The 23,133-nt window shown below is 40.6% G+C and overlaps 1 protein-coding gene across 11 annotated transcripts in view; it reads left to right on the top strand.

Moving 5' to 3' along the window:
- Positions 1-23,133, top strand: part of sox5 (SRY-box transcription factor 5) — a 291,386-nt gene that overhangs the window by 235,052 nt on the left and 33,201 nt on the right. For 9 of the 11 annotated variants that reach the window (XM_065268644.2, XM_065268643.2, XM_065268647.2 and 6 more), the window contains 3 exons: positions 9,450-9,536; positions 13,419-13,591; positions 15,113-15,181. In XM_065268644.2, coding sequence (XP_065124716.1) covers positions 9,450-9,536; positions 13,419-13,591; positions 15,113-15,181 — 329 coding nt within the window. The remainder of the gene's footprint in view (positions 1-9,449; positions 9,537-13,418; positions 13,592-15,112; positions 15,182-23,133) is intronic. The other 2 variants (XM_065268652.2, XM_065268651.2) reach the window with 1 other exon arrangement.

Genomic DNA, 23,133 nt, shown 5'->3' with positions numbered 1-23,133 from the left:
TAAACATATAGTTGGCAAAAGCAGAACACTTACGCATGTCAATGCCCTGATGAACAACACAGGGGCGACCATGAATAGCACAGAAACACAAAAATGAAAAACAATATGAAATTGGCAGTTGAATGTGAGGAAGCGTATTATAATAAGGGTAATAACTGTATTCAGCTGCCAGGGGCAGTTTGTTATGACAAGAGGTTAAAACGGAGACAGTCTTGTGTGCGTGTAAGTGTTGTTTTTTTTAATATGCTTCCAAAATGTAAAGCAGCATTATGATGTTAGAGATGTCTGGTCGTGCGTGTGACAGGCCCTTGACAGCTGTCTTCTTAAAGCAACAGCACACTTCAACGTGACAAACAGCAATTGTGATTTTAAATGACACCCGCGGCCTCTGCTATGTACTTCAACAAATGATATGAATATATATATATATATATATATATATATATATATATATATATATATATATATATTTTTATATATATATATATATATATATATATATATTATTGTGTTAGTTATTTTTTATTTTCATCATGCTTGTCAATGTAAGTCTACGGTGTGGTGGCGAGTTTGCAAAAGCCTCAGTCCATGGCTTTTTCTGCTGTCCCGCAGTTAATGCATCAGAGACTCGGACGAACACGTTGCGTTCTTTTGTTGTCATTTTAAAGTGATGTAATGAAAGCGGGTGGCGGCAGGGCCCCGGGGCTATGACAGCTCTCTGCTGACTGGGCTGCGCGCGAGACGCACAGAAGAAGGGTTATTGCCACGAGACAGATTGAAAGTGTCATTTTCCATTATAGTGCATACGGAGGAAGCACAAATATGCCCTGGCCTACTTTAACAGGATGCCTTTGACAGGAGAATTGTGCGTGCGGGAGAGGGGAGCCCTGAGCCGAGATTAACCCTTTCTTTTGACACTCCTGCGGTAGCCGTGAAATTACGTTCTGGTCCGAATCTCTTGGTAGAGAAGCATGATGCATGATTATAATGGTATAAACATTAGTATTAGGAAGCATAAAAGTGTTTGACATTAAAACTTTATCTGAAAAATTCTGTTATAAGCAGACTCAAGTGTAAAATATCCTGTGTTGAATGTATGGGGAAAAAGTACTTTATGGAGCAGCAATTTGGGGTGTAGTAGGCTGCAAGGTACTGGGATAGTTCACCAAAAAATTTAAATCCTGTCATCATTTACGCACCCAAAAGTTGTTACAAATTTGTATGTATATATATATATTTGCTGAATACAAAGGAAAATGTTTTAAGCAATGTTTGTAACCAAGCAATTCTGGGGCACCATTCACTTCCATAGGAAAAAATTATACAATGGAAGTTTAATTTCTGTTTAATTTCATTTTCCACATCCATACTCACACCCTTATGTTGTTCCAATGACTTTCTTTTTTTCCAGACAGCAAAATGAAATAATTTTATGAATATCCAGTTGGATGGATTTAATACAATGGCATTATGTACATTGTGACGCACTTTAATGGTTAAATAAGCACCCAAGAGTGTCAGAATGAAAGTATGTGCGGCTTACTGATCATTTCCCAAGTACTGCAGACAGTTTTGAGAATTTTTTTGGAAAAATAAACAGTTGACCCACCGGCAGGTCAGTTTTGAAAATCTGTACTTAGCGCACAACTTGATGCATTGTTAATGTCGCAGAAACATTATCATTATACTGCTGTCTGTCAATAGTGTATATCAATCTTCTGACAAAGAAGAGTTAAGAGACGAGCATGGTACTTTTTTAAGCTAAACTTAACAACAAGCTACATATCGACTATAAAAATGCTTCTTTTCTTAATGTGTGTGTGCATCTAATTTAATTTGTACGTGTATGTTGTTTTTTTGCATACATTTGCATCCGTGTGTGCGCAGCTGATATTCAGATGTACGCCCGCCAGTTCTGAAGCCTTGGACGTCCTCAGAGAACGTCTTAATTTTCTCAGACTTTCTCACACGTCGTGATGGTTTTGCTCACATTCTTCTTCGCAATGTCATGCCCTCCACGCAGTTATTTCAATCTGGCAGTGTAAATTTGGCACCGTGCAAGAGGTGCCAGAATAAATTTGGCGGGAGTTTTGGTTCAAATCAAATTGGACATAAGCACCCACAACACCATCTGTCAGAGAAGGATTGCAGATATGTGAAGGGCACAAATCCGTCAGAGATAAATGACTTTTTCAATTTAAAATCTCACCTCGCAACTTTAGATGGAAATTATTCTTTATTAATTTATGTGAAATTAATTTATCATCATCACATTGAAGATAAGATCGTAGAGGGACGGATTACCCCAAAATTAAACTTAATTAATCAACTTTATGTTGTTTTAAACCTTTTAAACTAGTTTCTTTACTGCAAAAGAGATCTTTTAAATGATGGTACAGTATGCACACAGTCGACTGTACCCATTGACTTCCATAGTATTTGCTTTTTCTACTATGGAAGTCAATGGGTACCATCAACTTTGTATTTATCAAAATATCTTCTTTTGTGTTAAACAGAAAAAAGAAACTCATACAGGTTTAAAACAACATAAAGGTGAGAACACTTTAATTGTTGGACTTCTTCTGCATAACATTTCTAATAATAAATAAATAGCGATAAATAAAGTTACTTTATTTCACTATTCCAAAACTTTTGATAAAATACAACAGGCATTATTTTGAAAAAAAAACAAGCACACTGTAAAAATAAATTCAGCATGAAGTTAAAACACTGACTTGTGATAAGTTGACAACTTATAAAAACAAGTTGAAATTGTTTGACTTAATTTAAGTTGAACTCATTTTTACCAGTACAAATTCCAGCATAAATGTTTGTAAAGCTACATTGTCAGATTCAATTTAACGTGACAATTTCCTTAAGAGTATTATTAGGAATGATTTACGTATCTGGTTCTGCTCGTGCTTCATAATGACGGCCAATATTTTTAACTGTGATGAATTTATAAAAGAAAGAATTATTCGTAGTTTACCCATGATGTCATTTTTTCTATTATTTTTTCTCTTTTTTGATTTTGTTTTAGAAAATTGCGCCAGTCGCCCCGGAGACGGCTCTCAAACGTCAAGGGAGTTTAACGTCCCGACCTTTAACATCCACCGTCTCTTATCGCTCTCTGTTCCACTAGGTTTTTCTCTCTTTTTTTGGGTTGTGTCTCGTTGACGTGAGGAAAAAGAAGAAAGGCGATATTCTCTGTGTGTGTTGAATGTTTGTTCAGAGTGTTGCTAAGCGTTGCCTTTTCCTTCATCACCGCACATAATTGGGACTTTTAGCTTGAATGGCGGCTTTTGATGAGAGATTTGGTCCGATGTTTTTTTTTTTTTGCTTGTTTCTAAACTCACAGTCCCGCAGTGTCTCCGGCGCTCCAGGAGAAAAAAAAACGTGTCGACCGCCACCGTTTGAACCTCCTTTAGAAAGAATTTTCAACGCGGCCTGTGAGCAAACAACACGGCGTACATAAATTGATCATCAAGAGCGATTATGATCATCTTTTCATTCACTGGGAATTCGGCAGCGGAGTTTACCGAGCGAATATTCGCTTTTTAAACTCTCATGAACTTGGATGTCCTAAATTACTCCTGCATTAATAGATTACTGTGTTTGAGGCACAAAGGCAATAATTAAGTACTGGTTTCATGTTGAAGATCTAAGAACGCAGCTGGGCTCTGGTCCCATGTGTGTATGTATGTGTGTGTTTGTGTGTGTGTGTCTTACATTAAACATCCACAACGTTGAACTCAAGTGTGTAACACTTCTTTCCGTCCAACCTTAGATAAACTGACTGGGTGCTTGTATAATTGGTTATTGAATTCTGACCTCTGTGGCGACTGGGAGCTGCTGCAGTTTGTCGCTCTCTGCCAAAAGCAGTCAATGTGGAGCCTGTTCTGGTGCTGCGTGCTGGGCCGGGCCTGAGCCAGGGCCTTTCCTGTGAGCCCTCCCCACCCTCGCGGAGCTGGCGCTGGGACACTGGCCCTTTTGTTGTCCACAGAGGGCCTGGCTCGTTCTCTTTCTCCTTGTCTCATTCCCACTACTTTTCTGTACTCCTCCAAAAACCTCCACCACCCCCTCTTTCTTTTCCGAACAAAACATCTCATTGGCTTTGCAAATATGAGATAATTGGAAAAATGGAGCTGGCCAGTCGGGCTGACTCAGACAAAAAAAATAGCATCGTGATGGCAAAGCAAAGAGAAAAAGAGAGTAATGAAATTGTTTTTGAAGTTGGGAGCCCAGACGGCTTTGAGATGTGGTGCATAAAGAATGAAAGTGCGCTCAGTGGTGGCAGATCTTGAGAGGTTCCTTCAGTCTTTCGGCCAGGTGGCTGGACATCTTGGCTCTGGTTTTGCCCAGCTGCTGGAGTCCACTGGAGCCAATGAACCTTAATAATTCCCCATAATTCACCTATTATTGTCAGATTTACTTCGGCTCTCCCACGCTGGAATAGGCTGGTATGGTGTGGTGAGCTTGTGATCTTATATGTAGGCCTGTGGTATGGACAAGCATGCATTGGGGAGCTTCAGATTTTGTTCTAGTCACTAGAGTTGCATCATACTAGTTAGGTTTCTGTAAACTTGTTTTTCCCCATTTCATACTGTGTCATTCTGGTTTCACCTGACATTTTTTTGGTGTTTTTTAAAGTGATAGTCCTCCAACTGTGTTTCTTAATATTGAGCAAAGTAAATATAATTGAAAACACAAAAATGTAATTAATTGTCGATTAATCCATACTTATGAACTATGTTAACATTAATTCGCTGGCAAAAAGCACGGGATGCCCAAAGGCAATTTAGTCTGTTAGGTGGTCCTCAGGTTGAGCTATGGTGGTCTGCCACCCGAGAATGAAAGAAATGAAAAGACACAACGTCTCAGGGCGCACTCATATTATACCAAACCCAACTGAACTGTGCCCGAGCGTGATTGTCATCACTACTCCCCCAGAAGCACGCACTCACTGTACTTTGACCCATCTAAACCCAGGCACGTTTTCTGTTTTTTGATGCAATTGTTTTGAAGAAAAAGCGCTCTCTTAACACTGGAGCACATTGTAATGTTAAGTCTGTGTTTTTTTATTTTGAGTTGTTTGGGGCACGTTGACACACAGCCCTCTCATGCCTCATCATATTGCTTAGTCGATCTAATGCTTGTGCAGCTCAGATATTCACGTATTAATGCTGCATGCATCAGAAGGTTTTAGCGAAGGAAGATGAAGGTGAGTGGTCGCGCATTTTACATCTCTCCTTTTGAGACACAATCACACTACGCGTTCCAAGCCTAAGTGAACTGCGCCCGAGCCCACCTCTGCAAGCCGGCCAGGGCCTGGTTAAGGCATGGTTTGAAGCGTTTACGCTAGTCAAACAAACCAGGCTTTGAGGAATAAACGTGGCCGGGCGCAGTTTGTTTTGGATAGTGTGAGTGCGCCCTCAGAGAGGATTTTAGTGTGCTTTTACACTCCGATATTCATGTATCACTGCTGCGTGCATCAGAAGGTTTTTATTAAGGCAGATGAAGGTGAGTGGTCACACAATTGATGTCTCTCTTTCTGAACCGTGATCAAACTGCGCGTTCCACACCCTGAGTCTAAGTAAACTGCGCCCGAGCACACCTTTGCAAGCCGGCCAAGGCGTGATTAAGGCACGGTTTGGAGCTATCACACTTGTTTAACGAACCAGGCTTTGAGGACAAACACGCTCGGGCGCAGTTTGGTTTGGATAGTGTGAGTGTGCCCTCAGAGAGGATTTAAGTATGCTTTTAGACTTTTGAGAATCCTCTTTAAAGAAACGCCACTATAACCATCAAAAGCCCACTTGTGTAACAAACCCACCACCTTCAGCAATAAACTTCAAGAGCATTACTGTCAGATCACCTGCTGTTATAAACGTTTATTTTATTTGCAGAATATGATATAGTTGGAGGCCATAAATATAATATAAGTTAAGTCTATTTGTTACAAATCTGCCTTTGTTACTGTATTGAAAAGTTGGGCAGCATTTTTAATTATGCTTTAGTCATGGCATCACGTCTTGCTCTATTTTAAGCGTCTTGCACCTTTAGCATTACATTCAGTTGTGTCAAGCTAAAGTAGTTGGCAAATAAAAAAAATGTTTTTGATCACAAGAATGCGACCTGTGTGAACACCCTCTTGAAAACATGTTTGATTAGTTTGTAGTGCCCCCTTAATTTTTTTTTTGACTGGTAATTTTACACAACCCACAGACTAGTTGATTATGTTCCCTATCCAAACTCTTACTCCCATTAAAAACTCTCTCAGTCACACTCTGTGTAATTGAAACACATCCAGGCACACACATACAGTACACTCGCTCAAACACACACCCTTCCTGTGCGTCTTTCCAAGAGTCACACTGTTCTCATTCTGCTGTACCCCTCAGACACTGTTGGTTCCACCAAAAATGTGCTCCCCACCTCGTAAGGGCATTTTAGTACGGGATCCACCCAGCTGCCACAAACAAGACCCCATACATTAATGCAAACAGGCTGTGCTTCTGTATTAGAAGTAGACTAAATAGGAACCCTCCCAAAGTTTCTGCCCTTTCTATTTCTCTCACTAACTTACTTATCAACTTTTACTGGCAATACTAATAATACAGGTTGGTGGTTTGGGAGATAAATACATTGTTTTGTTCTGCTGTTAGTTTGTATTAAGTTATGTTTAATCTGGTTAGCTTGTTGCCTTGAGAAAAATGTTTTTTTACTTGAATATTGCTCAGATTGGGAATACTTTATTAATATAAACTTTTAAGTATAAACTTTTTCTAAGCATTTTATTTAAAGAGAAATAAAAATATACAAATTAGACAATTACATTGTTTATTATATTTATATTGCATATAAGTTAAAGATATACGTGGATAGCATATACTAACAAAAGTGAAAAGTTGGTAACCCCTAAAAAAAATATTTTTTTCAACCTTGGGAGGGACCCTGCATTATTTGTCAGAAAACTTCATCAAATACAACAACTCAAAAACAAAAAGCTAAACATTTCACATATCTTTGGAAAGCTGGAATTCTTATGATTCGAAAAATGTAAACCGTTTTAAGATACAATCAACACAGCAGGTACAATTTGTGTCCTTTTTAGGCATTTTTTTGCCTTTTTCAGAAATTTTAAGGGGTTAATTTAATTAAAAATTTTCACCTAAAGTACATTTTTCAGTTGTAAAAACTTATATTTGTAAGTGTTACCAACTAAAGTAATTTTTTAAAGTTAAGTTTATCCAACTTTTCACTTTTTACACTGAGATTTTACAGTCTCAGTTTGCTCTCTATTCAGTCTCACAGCTTATTACAAAAAATTGTTTTTGAAGAGATCTCATTTATTTATGTGTTTTACTTCCCGGGGTTAGGAAATAATTGCCAACACAGTTCACCACACACAAACATAGTCTTAACTACAAACTTAAAAATGGCCTTTTATAAGCTAGAAAACAAAAAGCAACATTAGGGAGAACACAACGTCATTTCCCTCCCAATGTATATGAAAAGAACGAAATCGGGAAAGGGGTGCTGTCACAAAAGTCGGATACATCAGCGTATCCGAATCTTGCTCCGTCCATTTTCCGGGAACGATTGTGCGGATCCCCACTGCGGGCTGTCACACAAAAGAGGCCTTTCTATTTTTATTAATAGTTAAATTGAAGGAGCTGTCAGCGGGGACGATAGCGGCCATGTTAATAAATAAAAATAATAAATATTACCGTGGGAGAGAGTGAGAGAGTGACATACTGAGACAGAGAGAGAGAGAGCGGGCAGGGGGAGCCATGGTGTGGCCATTTGTTCAAACCTTTCGCTTGTCAGGGCTCTCGGGCTTAAAAGCCTCTGTCATTGTTACTCACCGATGCCGGTATAGAGAGAGAGAGAGAGAGAGCTGGGGACTAATAACACCTGTTGTGGTGACAGTGAGACAGCTGTCAGTGGAAACAGCAGCAGCGAAGGTGATTGGCTAAATGGTAAGTGAGCGACCGGGAGCCCCCATGTGCCTGTAACTGTCCAACTAAAGTCCCATTGCAGTCCAGAGGCGAGACCGGGAACACACAGGATAAGCGGAAGTACGTGAGAGGCAAACTTTAAATTGCATGAGGAAATTTGACCACTAAAGAGACGTTGGTTGACGTTTGGCAAGGCTTATAGGATTTGGCAAGCGTTCTGTATGTGTGAAAGCGAATGTGTGCGTGTGCCGCCCACCTGGGGCCTGTACAGTCTATCAGTCGCAAAGTTGCAGGTTACTGCTCTGTGTTTTTAACTCCAGCTGAATTGGTAATGGTGCCACCTGGTGTTTTTACAGGCTTTTGTGTTTATTGTACTGTATTTTGGGAAATTTACTTTTTTGCATTTGGCATACACTTAATAACAAAGCAATCACAATATATGTGCTACACAGAATCAAACCCACAACCTATACGTTGCGAGTGCTATGCAAGTTTGCGTTACATTAAGGTAATGGGAAAGACAGAGTGGGTCATAGGGAGATGCAAGCATGATTCTTGTTGAATGTGAAATGTAAAGCCTAATGTGAATTGCATGATGATGATGTCATAATTAGGACTTATATTCAACGTTGCAATCATACATACCAGTTTATGTCTTCCTTTGGTTTTAAAACCCACAACCTTGGCATTGCAAGGGCCGTGCTCAGACAGTTAAGTAAACAGTGCTCAGACAGTACTGTATATAAGACGAAATAATAGAAAAAGAAAATAGCTCATGTCATCGGCAATTGCGTGTGTGGTTTATATTTGTGCATACAGCGTCTGTGTTAGTTTATTTCTCACCCTGTTAATACACTGACCAGTCATTTACCACAACACACCTTTTGTTCTCATTTTCTTTCATATTGGCATTAATTGTTGTGATGGCGAGGCTGGTCCTTGTGCGTGTTTGTGTGCATTTGTGTGTTAGAAAGGCAGACAGGAGGAATACAGGGGGTGTCGAGAGTTGTTGTAATTTTCCTCTCTCTCTCTCGTGTGAGACGTCCGTCCTTGGCAGGTTAGTAATTAGCGTGTGGGGTGGAGGGGTTAGAGGGTCCGCGGGGTGTATTAGAAAAACAAAGCGCACTGCCTTGATAATGTGTCCATTGTACCCAGTGCATTAAGAGCCTCTTTGTGTTAGCTGGAGCATAGGGCTAATGATTGGCTAACAGCAGGTGAGGAAGCCGCTTTCTCTCTTTCTCTGTATCTCTCTCTCTCTCTCTCCATGTCCCCCTCTATCCTCTATTCCTACTGCCCTACTGTTGGTGCCATTAGAGGGACGGGCCTTTATTACAGCAAATGGACTTTAAATGAGCTATATTGTGATGTTGCCTGCCTGTGGTAACTCTCTCTCTCTCTCTCTCTCTCTCTCTCTCTCTCTCTCTCTCTCTCTCTCTCTCTCTCTCTCTCTCTCTCTCTGTCTCTCTCTCTCTCTCTCTCCCCCTCCAGAGGCCCCCAGCATTGAGAGGTTGTTGTCTAAAGACTGGAAGGATAAGCTATTAGCCATGGGTTCTGGCAACTTTGGAGAGATCAAAGGTAAAACCAGACACTTCCTGTGACCTCTAACTGTATGAGTGTTTGTATTTGATCGTTGTTTTATCCGTTTCACCATTTTTTTAACATTCGCTGTTGCGATCAAGGTAAAAAGGTGATTTTACAAATTGAGTTTCAAAGTAAAACCGTAATTATAGTTATACGCTACAATTCACGTATCAAATGTCACTCTGGACACCTTCAAGTGTTTTGTCAGTTATGCTAATTGTCCAAGTGCTAAGCTCTTTGCCAGACCCGGTTAATGATCTGCTGAGGATGACTCGCCATGCAACAGCTTCTCTCACGTTAGCGCGGTTAATGATACATCCTGTTAGGTCACTCATCCGTAGCGAGAACACGCTTTAACAAGCCTCCGTTTGCCTTCCTCTAACTAGCGCAGCGTTCGCGAGGCTAACTCCGGCGTAAATGTTCTTCATTAAGCGGCTCAGGAATTTTTAATCAAACGTAGCTTGTTCACACTCCTGGAGCAGAAATGGGAACGTCATTGATCAAGCCATTGGCGCGGTAACCCCACTGTGATGACATTTCAGAAAGAGTGCGTCCCCCGCCATGACTACCGATGATGACTAGCGTTTGGAAAGGGTCCTCGATGCTGTCCCCTCACAGTGTGTGTCTTTATGTGTGTGTGTGTGTGCATGCTTTTCGATCAAAATTAAATGCATAAACGTAAGCAAGTGAAGCAGTTTTAAATAAAATGTGCAATGTGGGACGTTTAGCGCCATCTAACGGTGAGACTGTAAATTGCAACTAACGGTCCACAGCTCACCCCTCCCTTTCGAAACGCATAGTGAAGCTACTGTAGCCACCACAGGACAAACACAGCATCATGGTAGTAACAAAACGTGATCTATATAGAAGTTTGTCCGTTTAAGGCTACCTTAAAAACATGGCAGCGTGAAATGGCAACTTCTGTGTATGGGGAGCCGTGGTGTTGCTCATTCTAAGGTAATAAAAACAACACAGTTCATTTTGTAGGGTCTTTATACACCACCTCATAATATAGTTAGGTATATTATATTGTATTTCTGTCAAAAGATTCCTTTTTAAAGTCCCACAATGCACCTTTAAGTGAAATATGTGGCCTGACAATTCACGAAAAATTTGCCAACTTCAAAGAACTAACCAATCAGAGCTAATATTTGGTTTCTGTGGCTGTCGCATAGTGATACATTTTGCTTTTATCCAAAGTGACTTACAGTGCATTACAAGCCAGTACATACATTTTGCCAGTATGTCGGTTCCCTGGGTTCAAAATTCAAAATTCAATTAAATTGTGTTTATATAGGAGCTTTTCGCAAATTCTTTAATTGTTTCAGAGCAGCTTTACATTAAAAGATCCAGGAGAAAACACAGAAAAATCGTAAACATAAGCAGCAGAATACAGCGGCTAAGATTAAACCGTACTAGCTAGTGTAGTAATAATGTTACATATATAAGAGGGTGCTAAGTTAAAGGGATAGTTCGGCCAAAAATGATATTAAACCCATGATTTACTCACCCCCAAGCTGTCCGAGTTGCATATGTCCATCGTTTTTCAGACAAACACATTTTCGGATATTTTAGAAAATGTTTTAGATCTTTCAGTTGATTATATGTAATGTTACGGGGTCCACGACCTTCAAGTCCAAAAAAAAGTGCGTCCATCCTTTACAAAATAACGGCTCCAGGATGATAAACAAAGGTCTTCTGAGGGTAATCCGCGCGGTGTTGTTGTAGAAATATCCATATTTAAAACTTTATTAACGAAAATAACTACCTTCCGGTAGCGCCGCCATCTTAGTCGCGTCCGCATTCAGGATGAGAGCTTACGCAGCCTACGGAGGCTACTCTGCTGCTGCTCTGTGCCTCCGCCCTCCGAATTTGTCATACGTCACTAAGAAAAGTGCGTACACTACGCTAATACTCTTAAGTCTAAGATGGCGGTGCTACCGGAAGGTATTTATTTACGTTAATAAAGTTTTAAATATGGATATTTCTACAACAACACCGCGCGGATTACCCTCAGAAGACCTTTGTTTATTATCCTGGAGCCGTCTGGATTTATTTTGTGAAGGATGGACGCACTTTTTTTGGACTTGAAGGTCGTGGACCCCGTAACATTACATTTAATCAACTGAAAGATCTAAAACATTTTCTAAAATATCCAAAAATGTGTTTGTCTGAAAAACGATGGACATATGCAACTCGGACAGCTTGGGGGTGAGTAAATCATGGGTTTAATATCATTTTTGGCCAAACTATCCCTTTAAGTCAATGTCAGCAGACTCCCCAGGGGTTGCAAAAACCCCTAGGAGAAAAACCCTGGGGGAAAAGTCCTAGGAGGGAAAAACCCTTGAGATGGTAACTCAATGCTATGGTAAATGAGCTACAGGAACACTGTAGATGACTGGTACCAATCCCGTTTTACCTAGAATGCTATATTGACCAATCACCATTCATGACCGTAACCGTTCCGTATCCGGCATTAATGCACATTATTAACCTATATTAACCTATTGTACGGTAAAGAGAAGTCAGTGTTGACCACATGGGTGAGGGATGATCACAGAGCAAAAGAGACAAACTAAAAAGAAAAGTAAAGGGTGAAAGAAGTGGTAATGAACAAATAAGAGCCTCAGGCTCTCTCGCTCTCTCATGTAACGCAGTACTGTGCTGCTTTAGGGATTTATCTTTTAAGCCTAGTCATTAATTAGCACTGAGAGCTGCTTGACAGGTATTACATTGTTACAAATTGGTTAATTACCGCGGTTTGTGACACGAGGCAGGGCAGTAAAAGCAGCCTTAGGATGTTTGGAAAGAGAGGAAACCACTTATTGATCCAAAGCTGAACTTTCAGTAGCCGAGGTAAAAAGCCTTCGGTTGTGATTGATGAGGTGTGTGTAAACGCCTCCTGTCTACTTTAGTCTTAGGGCACCTAAGGTATATTGTGTCGGGAGTTCATTTACCTCATGTCATACAGAGTACATGTCAGATATCTAGGGATGGACAAAACTGCTTATTTTAAAGTCAATGACTAGTTGGACAAAAATGTCAGCTTCTATATTGAAGCATTCTGACCCATTCCTAATATGAGCGAGAGTCTCGGGAAAGAAAGAAAGCTCCCTTTGATCAAACCTTTCGTCACTTTTCACACAAGGCCGTCCCTTTTCCCGGGCCGGCTCGGTTGCACACCCTCTCGTGAATGCCCGGTCTGGGAGCTGTTAAGGAGAAGCAGGTTTATTTTTCCAACTGGCCGTCTGTGACAGTTGCCTTTTTGTGCATTGTTGAGTCTTTGTTTGTGTGTGTGCGGTTGTGAAGGGGTTACAAATGGAACCCAGTCTCACCTTCCTACTAGGGCAATAGGTCAGGTCAGCTGCTATGACTCCTTTCTTTCTCTCGCTTTCTTCATCATCTGTTTTTCTCTGGTGAGGAATGTGGCCCCTCTGAAGGTAGGGGCAGAGAACAATGGGGGATTGTGGGGCGGCGCAGACGTGTGTCTCTCTTTCTGTGTGTGTTTTTATCATAGATATACGACCTCAGACGCACAATTGCACACACATGAACTTATTAACAGACATGTGCTCATTTCGACATTCGAGCGCTTTAGGAGTTCAGCGCACATGCACAGCTTTGATTGGTGGTAGTCTAGGGCAATACCGCGGTACGACAACATCCTGTCGAGTGATTTAGTCTTCCCCTCCTGCCGTCTGCTCCGAGCCGGCTCGTATGTCAAGGGCGTTTCTAGCCTTAGCCGGGGTCAAAGGTCAGCTCACGCTAAACGTATAGCGGCGGCAAGGTAAACACGGCAACAGGGCACATCTGGGCGCAAGACTTCTTCCTCCACCGGCCATTTGAACTCTGACCCGTGCCCTTTAACCCCTGCAGGCACCCCGGATAGCCTGGCGGACAAGGAGCGGCAGCTGATGGGAATGATTACGCAGCTCAGCAGCCTCCGAGAGCAGCTATTGGCCGCCCATGAGGAGCAGAAGAAACTGGCCGCTTCGCAGATCGAAAAGCAGCGCCAGCAAATGGAGCTGGCAAAACAGCAACAGGACCAGGTCAGCGATACATATTCAGCTCGAATGTGATTACGTGTGAGTCATGTATCAATTATGCACATAAAACACATTCATCCTCCACTTTTGGATGACAGATACGTGTTTTATAATGGCACAAGCTTGATTTTTAAGTTGGTCATGTGGTGCTGCGAAGCTCCACCCGTGGCGAAATCTCATTCGTATGAAATGCTGCTCTCTGTAGCCATGTGTTAAACATTGATTGTGATGCTTGAATTATGGACGTACAAATTACCTGACACTTGAAACATGTGACATTACACCTACTTAGAACGGTTTTACTGTGATGAATGATTAAATTGTGTAAAACAAAGAACAGTGTTATCAGTGTGTGCGTGTGTGTCTGCGTATGTATGTGTGTGTGTGTGTGTGTGTGTGTGTGTGTGTGTGTGTGTGTGTGTGTGTGGAGGAGAGGTAAGGGTGTGTATCAACATAGTTGCATTCTCCTTAAATCACATTCACAAAGAAACCTTCTGTTCATTCTATCCCCCTATTTCATTGAAGCGTGTGTGTGTGTGTGTGTGTGTGTGTGTCTGTGTGTGTATATGTGTGTGTATGTGAAGCGTTCAGGTTCCCTTCCAGTACTTGAGGTGTTTGCATACAGAAGACTGCGTCTTAGCTTTGTTGTGTGTTGTAGCTTCTGGGAAGCTCAGCTTTACAAGAGAAAACATCTGTAATAATACATATGCTTACACACTTACAATGCTCCAGGACTGGGAGCCACTTTTTGGTTAATGTATTTGAAACTCAAAACACACCCAGGAGCTTTAAAACACTGTTTATACACACACACACACTCAGGTTTTCATTTTTTAGGGACATTACATCTATGGACATTCCATAGACGTAATGAATTTTATACTGTACAAAATGTTTATCCCTTCCCCTAACCTACTGGTTCTTAAACTTTTTGGTAAAAAAACTGCCCCCCCTCCAGATTCCATAAAACTGGCACCATCTCACGCCCTAACCAAACCCCTAAACATAACCCTTACAGAAAACTTTCAGCTATTTTAGATTTTCAAAACAACATCATTCTATATGATTTATAAGCTTGCGTCCTCATGAGGACTAAAAAATATCCCCACAAGGCCAAAAAATGACTGGTATTCAGGCCCGGCGCTACGGGGGGCAAAGGGGTGCATGCCCCCCAGAAAGAATTTGTGCCCCCCAGTTTACTTGACAGATTTCATTCAGTCATATACTTTGATATAAAGCTTTACGCAAATGAAATACAGGCAGTAATATAAGTAGCCATAATAAATAAAAAAAGAATATATGAAAAGGAGCAGAAAAACACAATAAGGTATCGTGTGGAGCCCCCCCCCCCCAAGGGATAAAAATGCCCCCCAATGTTATGCCATCCTGGTGCCAGGCCTGCTGGTATTACTATCTTTGTGGGGACATTTGCTCCTCACACCATAGGGTTTACACAAATAATGTGCTCTCTAAACATGTCAGAAGTTTTTGACACATGGGTTGACATGTTTGTTCTAACCGCAGATTGCACGACAACAGCAGCAACTTCTGCAGCAGCAACACAAAATCAACCTCCTGCAGCAACAGATCCAGGTGAGTCTTTTTATATATGTGCGCGCCCACTCGCTGTAGATAAATACGCATGTTTACATTTTTGTCCTTTGTGATGTCACAATGCGGACAATGTGTCACCATGACAGTGGGGTTTCATGACAATCAAACGTTCGAGTCCACCAATCAGCAATCAACCCCCCTCAACCAATCGCAAAAGAATAGCCCTGACATCCTGCATCCAATTCCGCAATGCTTTTCTAGAGCAGTCAAAAACTTTCATTAATATTGCAGGACGCTTTTACACTTAGAGGGTTTTGCATCTGAACTCTTCAAATATATAAAGAGTAGTTTTTTGCAATATGTGTTTATAAAACTGCTTATTAAAAAAATCTGAAAATTATAAATTGTGTTTTAAAAGCTTAACACCACAATACGTCAAGTACTCCATGTAGTTCATGTCAAGTCTTATTTATTACGAATCTATTATGGGGTCACATATGTTAAGATGCTAACTCAAAAGGTAGCTGCCTATGTAGGCAATTACCAGAGCTATAAATAAAATAAAACAGAGCTCCTGTATTTAGTCATATCAGTATTTTAATCAATGATTTAAATGATATAGAATAAATCCTTTGTAGGTAATAACCCAAATCTGGTACAGGAGCTTGTGGAAATTAACAGCGACAGGCTGAAGCATTTTGCTTGGTTTCTTCCAGCTGACTGATCGATAGAGAGAAAATACACTGGCCTGCTTTGTGTTTGCAGGTGTGAAGCGAATAAAGGCTTTGTGTGCGAGAGGGGTGATGAGATGAGTCTAATTTGGTTGATAAAATGAGACTTAGCCTTGATAGGGACTTCTCCAGGAAGCCACATCACACTGAGACCATTCACACAGACACAGACAGACCTCTCTCGTCCAATGGACCCTTGCCCATTTTCTGAGTCTGTGAATGTGTGTGTGTTGCAGCTGTGTTTGTTTGTGTATGCACGGTCCTACTGCACGACTGAATGTGAGACATATCTGTGTCTATTCCAAATTCTTCATCGGCGCATGTTTGTATGTGTATTTGTGTGTGTTTGTTGGTAGCAGCTGTGTGTGCGTCAGTCTCCAAAACACGTCCGCTTGGGTTTCTCCGGCCCCGTCCGTCGCTCACAGAAACAAAGCTTCTTTTTCCCATGACTTTGCAACCTTTTCCTTAACAAGCACTTCGCCATTCAGTCCAGTGGAACAATAGTTTCTCACAGTCAACACAGAGGAGGCGAGGGAGGGGGGCGAGAGGAGGAGAGCCCTGTTGAGGGCCAATCATATATTAGACCCAAATCACCTCCTGGAAACATGCATTTAACTTACGTCTAACACACGGGTTGCTAACATACTTGCGTCAGGGACAATTAAAGCATTCCTGAACTTTTAGAATATGTTTGCGTATAAAAAAGCTACTGAAGTCAAGAGCCAGATTCATTTACAGTGACAATTATGCCTTAATTCGTATTCATTTGTTTGAAGTTAATCATGCAAAAAACGTACGATCATCATAAAATAACAATAATTAAACCCCACTCCTAACCCCAACATCACAGGAGTGAAGGCTAAATTGTAGAAAAATGTACGAATGTGGTCGTGCAAATTAGTAATAATTTGCAACCTGGTAAAATTTGTACGAATTGTCATGAGATTCTCGCGAAATTAGACTTGTGAGGTGTCATGAAACATTTTGATAAAAAAACGTAAGAGTATCAAAATAAGAAGCATACAGTTACAAACATCTTATCATGTACTATTTTGCACATGATTTCAAGTGACATCATACGAACCAATTTTGTTGTTTTTTCCACATTTAAGGGGAAAAGTTTCATTACCGCAATGTGTCCATGACTGGATTTGGTTCTTTGACATGGAAATATTTATAATAAGAAAATCTAAAAAATTAAAAGCTTCAGTGCATGTTATACTATAAACATTTACAGTAAAGAAACATGTGGGATTTGGTGATCATTGATAAATGTAGACACAATAATAAGGAATATAAATGTGTCCAAAACCAATTTTCTCATCCTCCGCAACAATGTTCAATAATTGTTTAAGCCCTCAAGGAACTAACTTTTTAACTAAATTTTAGTGACACTCAAGATGGCTAGCAGGTAAGCAGTTCTTATTTTTTCTCTCCAGATAAAAGTTGAAATTTTGTTTGTCATAGTACTTATAAAACTTTTTAGTTCTCATTACCGAAACATGAGTTTGTAAATGCATATATTTAATGTAATATCATGTTGCGGTAATGATAATTTTTGATAATGATAATCTAAAAAATTTAAATAATTCTATAGGAAATATTTTTTAAATCCTCTAAAAATAATGGTTATAGTAAGTTTAGACCTTAATCTTATATGTGCAAAAAAATTGGCCTCAAGGGCTTTATTTAAAATTCTGATGTTGGACACCTTCTAAACCTGGATTTCGTAAGAATCACCCAATAGCTTTGACTCTGAAAATACATTTAAAAAGGCCCTTTTTACTTTATCAATATGTGATTCTGGTTTTATTGTGAATTGATTAAGGTATGTTATTCAAAAATGTAAAATTCAATCCCCTCAAATCACCTGTCATACTGAGACCACTTTTAACAATTCCACATGGATGAAATCAGCTAAATTTAAACAAATAAATAACTAGTTTATTTAGAAGTATCATTCACATTACAGTAACGTAAACGTGTATTCACACGTTTACATCTTATACAGGCCCTTAAGAGAATTTGAACTTCTTAAGAAATCCACGAAACTCTTCAAGTGAAGAGGTCAAAGTTACTTCTCTCCTAAAAACAAAAATACGCTTACAATTATCACACGTATACCACTCAGTATGAAGCCACTTCTCCAGAGTCTCAAGGGGTAACGTACGTACACTCGCTTTTATGCTTAATAAAGCTGTGTCTTCACTCGAGACCGCTCGCGGGGCCCCTCACGGCTATCCAACCGGGAAGAGAGGTTCCTTTGGATGAAAAGAACACACCTGCCGAGAAGCTTAAGGCGTGCAGACGTATGCCGGAGCGCAGGATGAAATGCACTGAACGTGTAATGCATTTCCACACTTAACAAGAGGCGTAATGGTGAGGCTGTGGGCGCTATGGCTGGGAGATGCCCACCGCTACAACCTCCTTCTGAGCTCCATCGTACACTAACACACTGTGTGCTATTCTCTCATTAGCCGCCTCCTTTCAGCACACAACCTCCGACTCAGCGGGACTTTGCGCTAGTGTCAGAAAATTTCCGCTTGTCGTGTCGGTAAGCTACGGGGTCCATGGTAAGACTCCTCGGTTAGCACGGGCAGCCAGACCTCCCACATGGAGCCGTTTGCTGGATAATATGACACGAACGTCAAACATTTAGCACAACGCGTCTAACAAAAGGAGTTTTTAAGGGGTGTTCTAGGTAACTAACTAGTTTAATTCTTCAGATACAGTGAGACAACTGATGCAGGCTTATAAAACACGTATTAGAGTCAACCTACATTTCTGCAAGGTAACCTAATAAAGAGCTTCCACGGCAGTAGCTTATCGATGTCAAACACAGCATGAACGCTCCCTAACTCAATCAGACTCATTTGCCGAGCGTCAGTGATTCCTCAACACTGTAAATCCATTTTCCCACGGAACGAGAGGGATTGCGGGGAGATGAGGGGAAAAGAATAACCGTCAACAGGAGCGTTAGCTAATCAGTGTTAGACCAGGTCTTGTGCACGGGAGCGACTAACCCAATTGGCTGTGTAATTGTTTAATTTGTCTCATTACACCTAAATGAATGTAATTGGTGTTTTTCCTGCATGAAGTGGCCGCACAGGTTGTGTGAACTGGGCTTTGTCTTGAACTGCAGATGAATGGGAATTCGAGGGGTGGGGGTTCCACCCCAACACGTGTTACCTATTGATATGATGACTTGTATTAGATTACCATAAATATCTCAGGAGGCATTGAAGTGTTCTTTAGGGAAAACAGGTTTACTTCACTCCTCCCATCTTTCATTGGTTGGACATAAAATGATAGTCCCATCGCAAATTTACACTAGTTGTTGAACTATTACATTTTTTTATTAAAAAGGGACAGTAAAGAAAATGTTTTTTAAATTTTCCACCAAGCAATGGATAAGAAATAAAAATTTTTGTGGATTTCATCTCACACTCTGAAAAATGCTGTAATAAAATTTCACTGTAAAAAATTAAATGTGAAATAAACTTAAAAATTACTGAAGTTGGTAAAACCTAAAAAATGCAAGTTGTTTCAACTTAAATGTTTCACCTTAAATTATTTTTCACTTAAACATATACAGTAAGTTGAATTTAACCTGTTTAAGTTTTTTTGTAATTGATCCAACTTTTTAACTTTTTTTAACAACTGGTTGGGTAAAATATGGACAAACCCAATCGTTGGGTTAATAAATCTAGAAAATGTCCATATTTTACCCAAGCATGGGTTGAAACAACCCAGCATAGGTTGGTTTAAACCCAATGGTTGGGCTTAAAAACAACCCAGTTATTTTCATCAATTCAAGGAGTTTTTGGTCGTTGTTGCACTTACATTTTTAAAGGGGACATTTTACAAGACTTTATTAAGATGTTAAATAAATCTTTGATGTACCCAGAGAACGTATGTGAAGTTTTAGCTCGAAATACCCCACATATCGTTTATTATAGCATGTTAAAATTGCCACTTCTTAGGTGTAAGCAAAAATGTGCCGGTGTCCTTTTAAATGCAAAGGCACTAAATTGGAGTGCCGTGGTTGGATAGTGCAGATTAAGGGGTGGTATTATCCCCTTCTGACATCACAATGGCAGCCAAATTACAATGACCTATTTTTCACATGCTTGCAGCGAATGGTTTACCAAAACTAAGTTACTGGGTTTATTTTTTTCCACATTTTCTAGGTTGTTACCAATTATAGCACTTAAACATGGAAAGAGTCTGATATTCATGAAATGTCCCCTTTAAGTTTCATCAACTTAAATTTACAATTAATTTCAACTTTCCTGACTAGTTGCTATAAATTGTAAAAATAAAGTTGAAATAACTTAAGCTAATTAAAATCTATGTGTATAATATCTTAAAAATTTAAGTGCAACAAGGAATTTTTTACATTGTAGGAGAGAGAGTTGGGAAAAGACATCGCCAGACAGACATGTCTAACATGTTAACTACTCAACTTCTATTTGTATCCAACGCTTTGAGACTCAGGATCTGCAAGGAGTTGAGGGAGGCAGAGAGATCAATAGAGGAAATTTAACCTAAAACAGAAAAAACTCCACAGTGCCAAAGAAGCAGAAACGAGGGTGATAAGCTGATACAAAGTGCTATACATGTCCATTTCCAAGCTCCTGTCTGACCACAGAACAACTGTGTGTTACCTAAGCGACTGGCCCTGAGCAGCATATAACAACCTGGTGTGTACCCGTGTATGCGTGTGTTTTGAGTGTGTGGGGAAGGCTTCTCTCAGCCCGGTGGTTGGCAGCTAATGGGAGCTATTTGAGGAAGGACACACAGGCAGAGGAGCAGATGGGCGCTGCGTTATGCCCACCTACAGCGGGCGGCTGACGCACCTCCTGCACTCACACCTAATGGGGGCCTAATAAAAGGCTGGCTGTGCAGACACAGGCTCGCCACTCAATTTCATTAGCCACTAATCAGCCAAAGTTGCCCTTGGCTCACGGAAAAAGACAGTTCGCTGGAAAAAAATGAGAGACATACTCGGAAGAAAAAAGAAGGACATGAGTGAGAAAATGGATGTGCGTCTGCAATGGGAAAGAGCGTGTTGTTTTGCCGAGGTTTGAAAATGGCACATTGGTCTGGAAGAGGTTAAGCATCAGGGATGAGAGGAGTAAAGTCGTGTGACCTCAAACTCCACCTCTACCTATTTTCTCACTCTACAAGGGTCCTGATAACACTCAGTGGCGGCCGGTGACTTCTTTTTTAGAGGGGGCACGATGCGAAGTTCGTCACAGCATGTATGTAGCCCCTCATGTGTGTGTTTCGTAATTTCAAAATATGTGTTTGGCGCGTCGAGTGAACCTATGTGCATCAGGTGTCTTGTCAAAATAAGTGCCTGCTGCAAACGCGTCTAAATGGTTTATGATAAAAGAGACGCTCAGACTTTACTGTTAAGGGAGTGTCTTGCGTGTTTTTTGTGAACGTGAGTGTCTCTTTTATCATAAACGGTTTTGAGACGTGTGCAGCAAGCACTTATTTTGACAAAACACGTGATGCACATGTTTAACATGATGCAACAAACACATTTTGAATTTGCGCCCCTTGGAAGAGCAGTCACGTGCCGCCTTAGCTAGTTTGCACTGGTTTAACCTGGTCTTTAGTGTTTACCTGACCATGCTAGGAGACTAGCGGAGACCACTGTAGCCTGAACATGCCTATGGTCACATATTTACATGAACGTGAGAGTGATAACAACATTAACAGCTTCCTCTTTTTGCCCTCAATGTTTAACCAGTTGCATAATCAGCCGAGATGCTTCATACAGAGAGACAGGAAGTAGATCGACGTAAGCAAAAGCGGACCGTCTGCATATGTGCACAATTACGATCATATTCTTTAGGGACTTTACTGTCATACTGACGCCTGCACCAGACTGGCAGTCGTTTCCGTCACTCCGTAAAAGTTAATGGCCTATGCGCGCGTCCTCGGGGCTAATATTAAGTGTCGGTCTGTGAGTACAGTATACGTGTGCTACACTGCTTTCCAGGCGCAAATTAATTATTAGTTATATGGTTGCATGTCCCCTCTTCAGCGCGAGGTCACAGAGGCTCGCCTTTAATTGCCGGAGCATATGGCTGGTAACAGATTTCTGCGGTAGGATTCGTTCTTAACCAACGTTCTTGCGCGGGTTCTCAGATGTGTGCCATATTGTCAATGCTGGCAGCTATTGTTTCACTCATTTACTTCTTAGAGCAAATTACTCCCTAATAATAGCTCTACCTTAGAGTTTCTCTCTCCTCCGTGCCAGCAAACCTGTTCACACTGCATATGTTAATTATCTGCACATCTTCATTATGTTCAAAAAGCTTTAGGTTCAAGCTGTGCCGCCTGGCGAGGGGCTCTGACTCATTTTGGTGCCAACTTTCCACTTTTTCCCTTTTAGTTCTTTTCTTGCCATTTTTTTCTATTTCTTGGTCTTCTTTACTTTCAGTCTCTCTCTCTCCTCTCTTTCAACAACTATAATAGTTGCAAAGTTATCTCTGCTCTTACTTTATCTTTTTTTACTCACTACAGTTATTTTGAAGGTGCTGGTTGTATTTACAGCAGGTTTTACGTTCTAATAAATAGTTGCATGTGCGTTATGTTTGTTTAGGTGCAAAAGTTCGGCAGTGATTTGTGGAGCCTTTAGATGTCTCAGTTCTTCCGTGGGTTTGTACATTTTTGTCTGATCTGTCCACCAAAAGTCGTATTTTTTCAGATTCAAAGAAGTACAGTACAGAACAGGACCGCAGCCAATTATCTGACTTTTTCAGTTTTTAATGCTTATAATATAAGCTGGTCTTCCATTGAGACAAAGAAAGGAGTCATGAATTCAACATCCAGCTGTTGGCAGATATGGGAGTTTAATAAAGCTTGCATCTCGACATTTTATCCTAAACTTTCCGAATCATGCCAAAATGCATAGTTAGGGATGAAAAAAGTTATTATGTTGAAAAAACTGGCTTCATCTGAGTGACCATGCTGGTTAACCAAAATGCTTTTGATGGCCTCAACCGAATCCAACAAGTAAAAAGTTCTCTCCTATTGTTCAGCTTAAATTCATGATTTACGCTCTCTCTACATCAAACTGCATTAACTGCCCTAAAAACGTCAATATCAGCTTCACCTACTTTGCGTGGGTAATGCTATTTACAATGTCGATTGAATAGAGAGCAGCATGACGGTTCGAGCTCTTTGACGAGATCCACGAGCCTTTAATTTCGCATGCACCCACACACACTCGCTTACACGTCT

This window comes from Paramisgurnus dabryanus, chromosome 1 (assembly GCF_030506205.2).
Source record: "Paramisgurnus dabryanus chromosome 1, PD_genome_1.1, whole genome shotgun sequence".
In the NCBI taxonomy this organism is placed as follows: domain Eukaryota; kingdom Metazoa; phylum Chordata; class Actinopteri; order Cypriniformes; family Cobitidae; genus Paramisgurnus; species Paramisgurnus dabryanus.
Note: the sequence above shows the minus strand (reverse complement) of the source record. Positions and strands in the feature narration are given on the sequence as shown.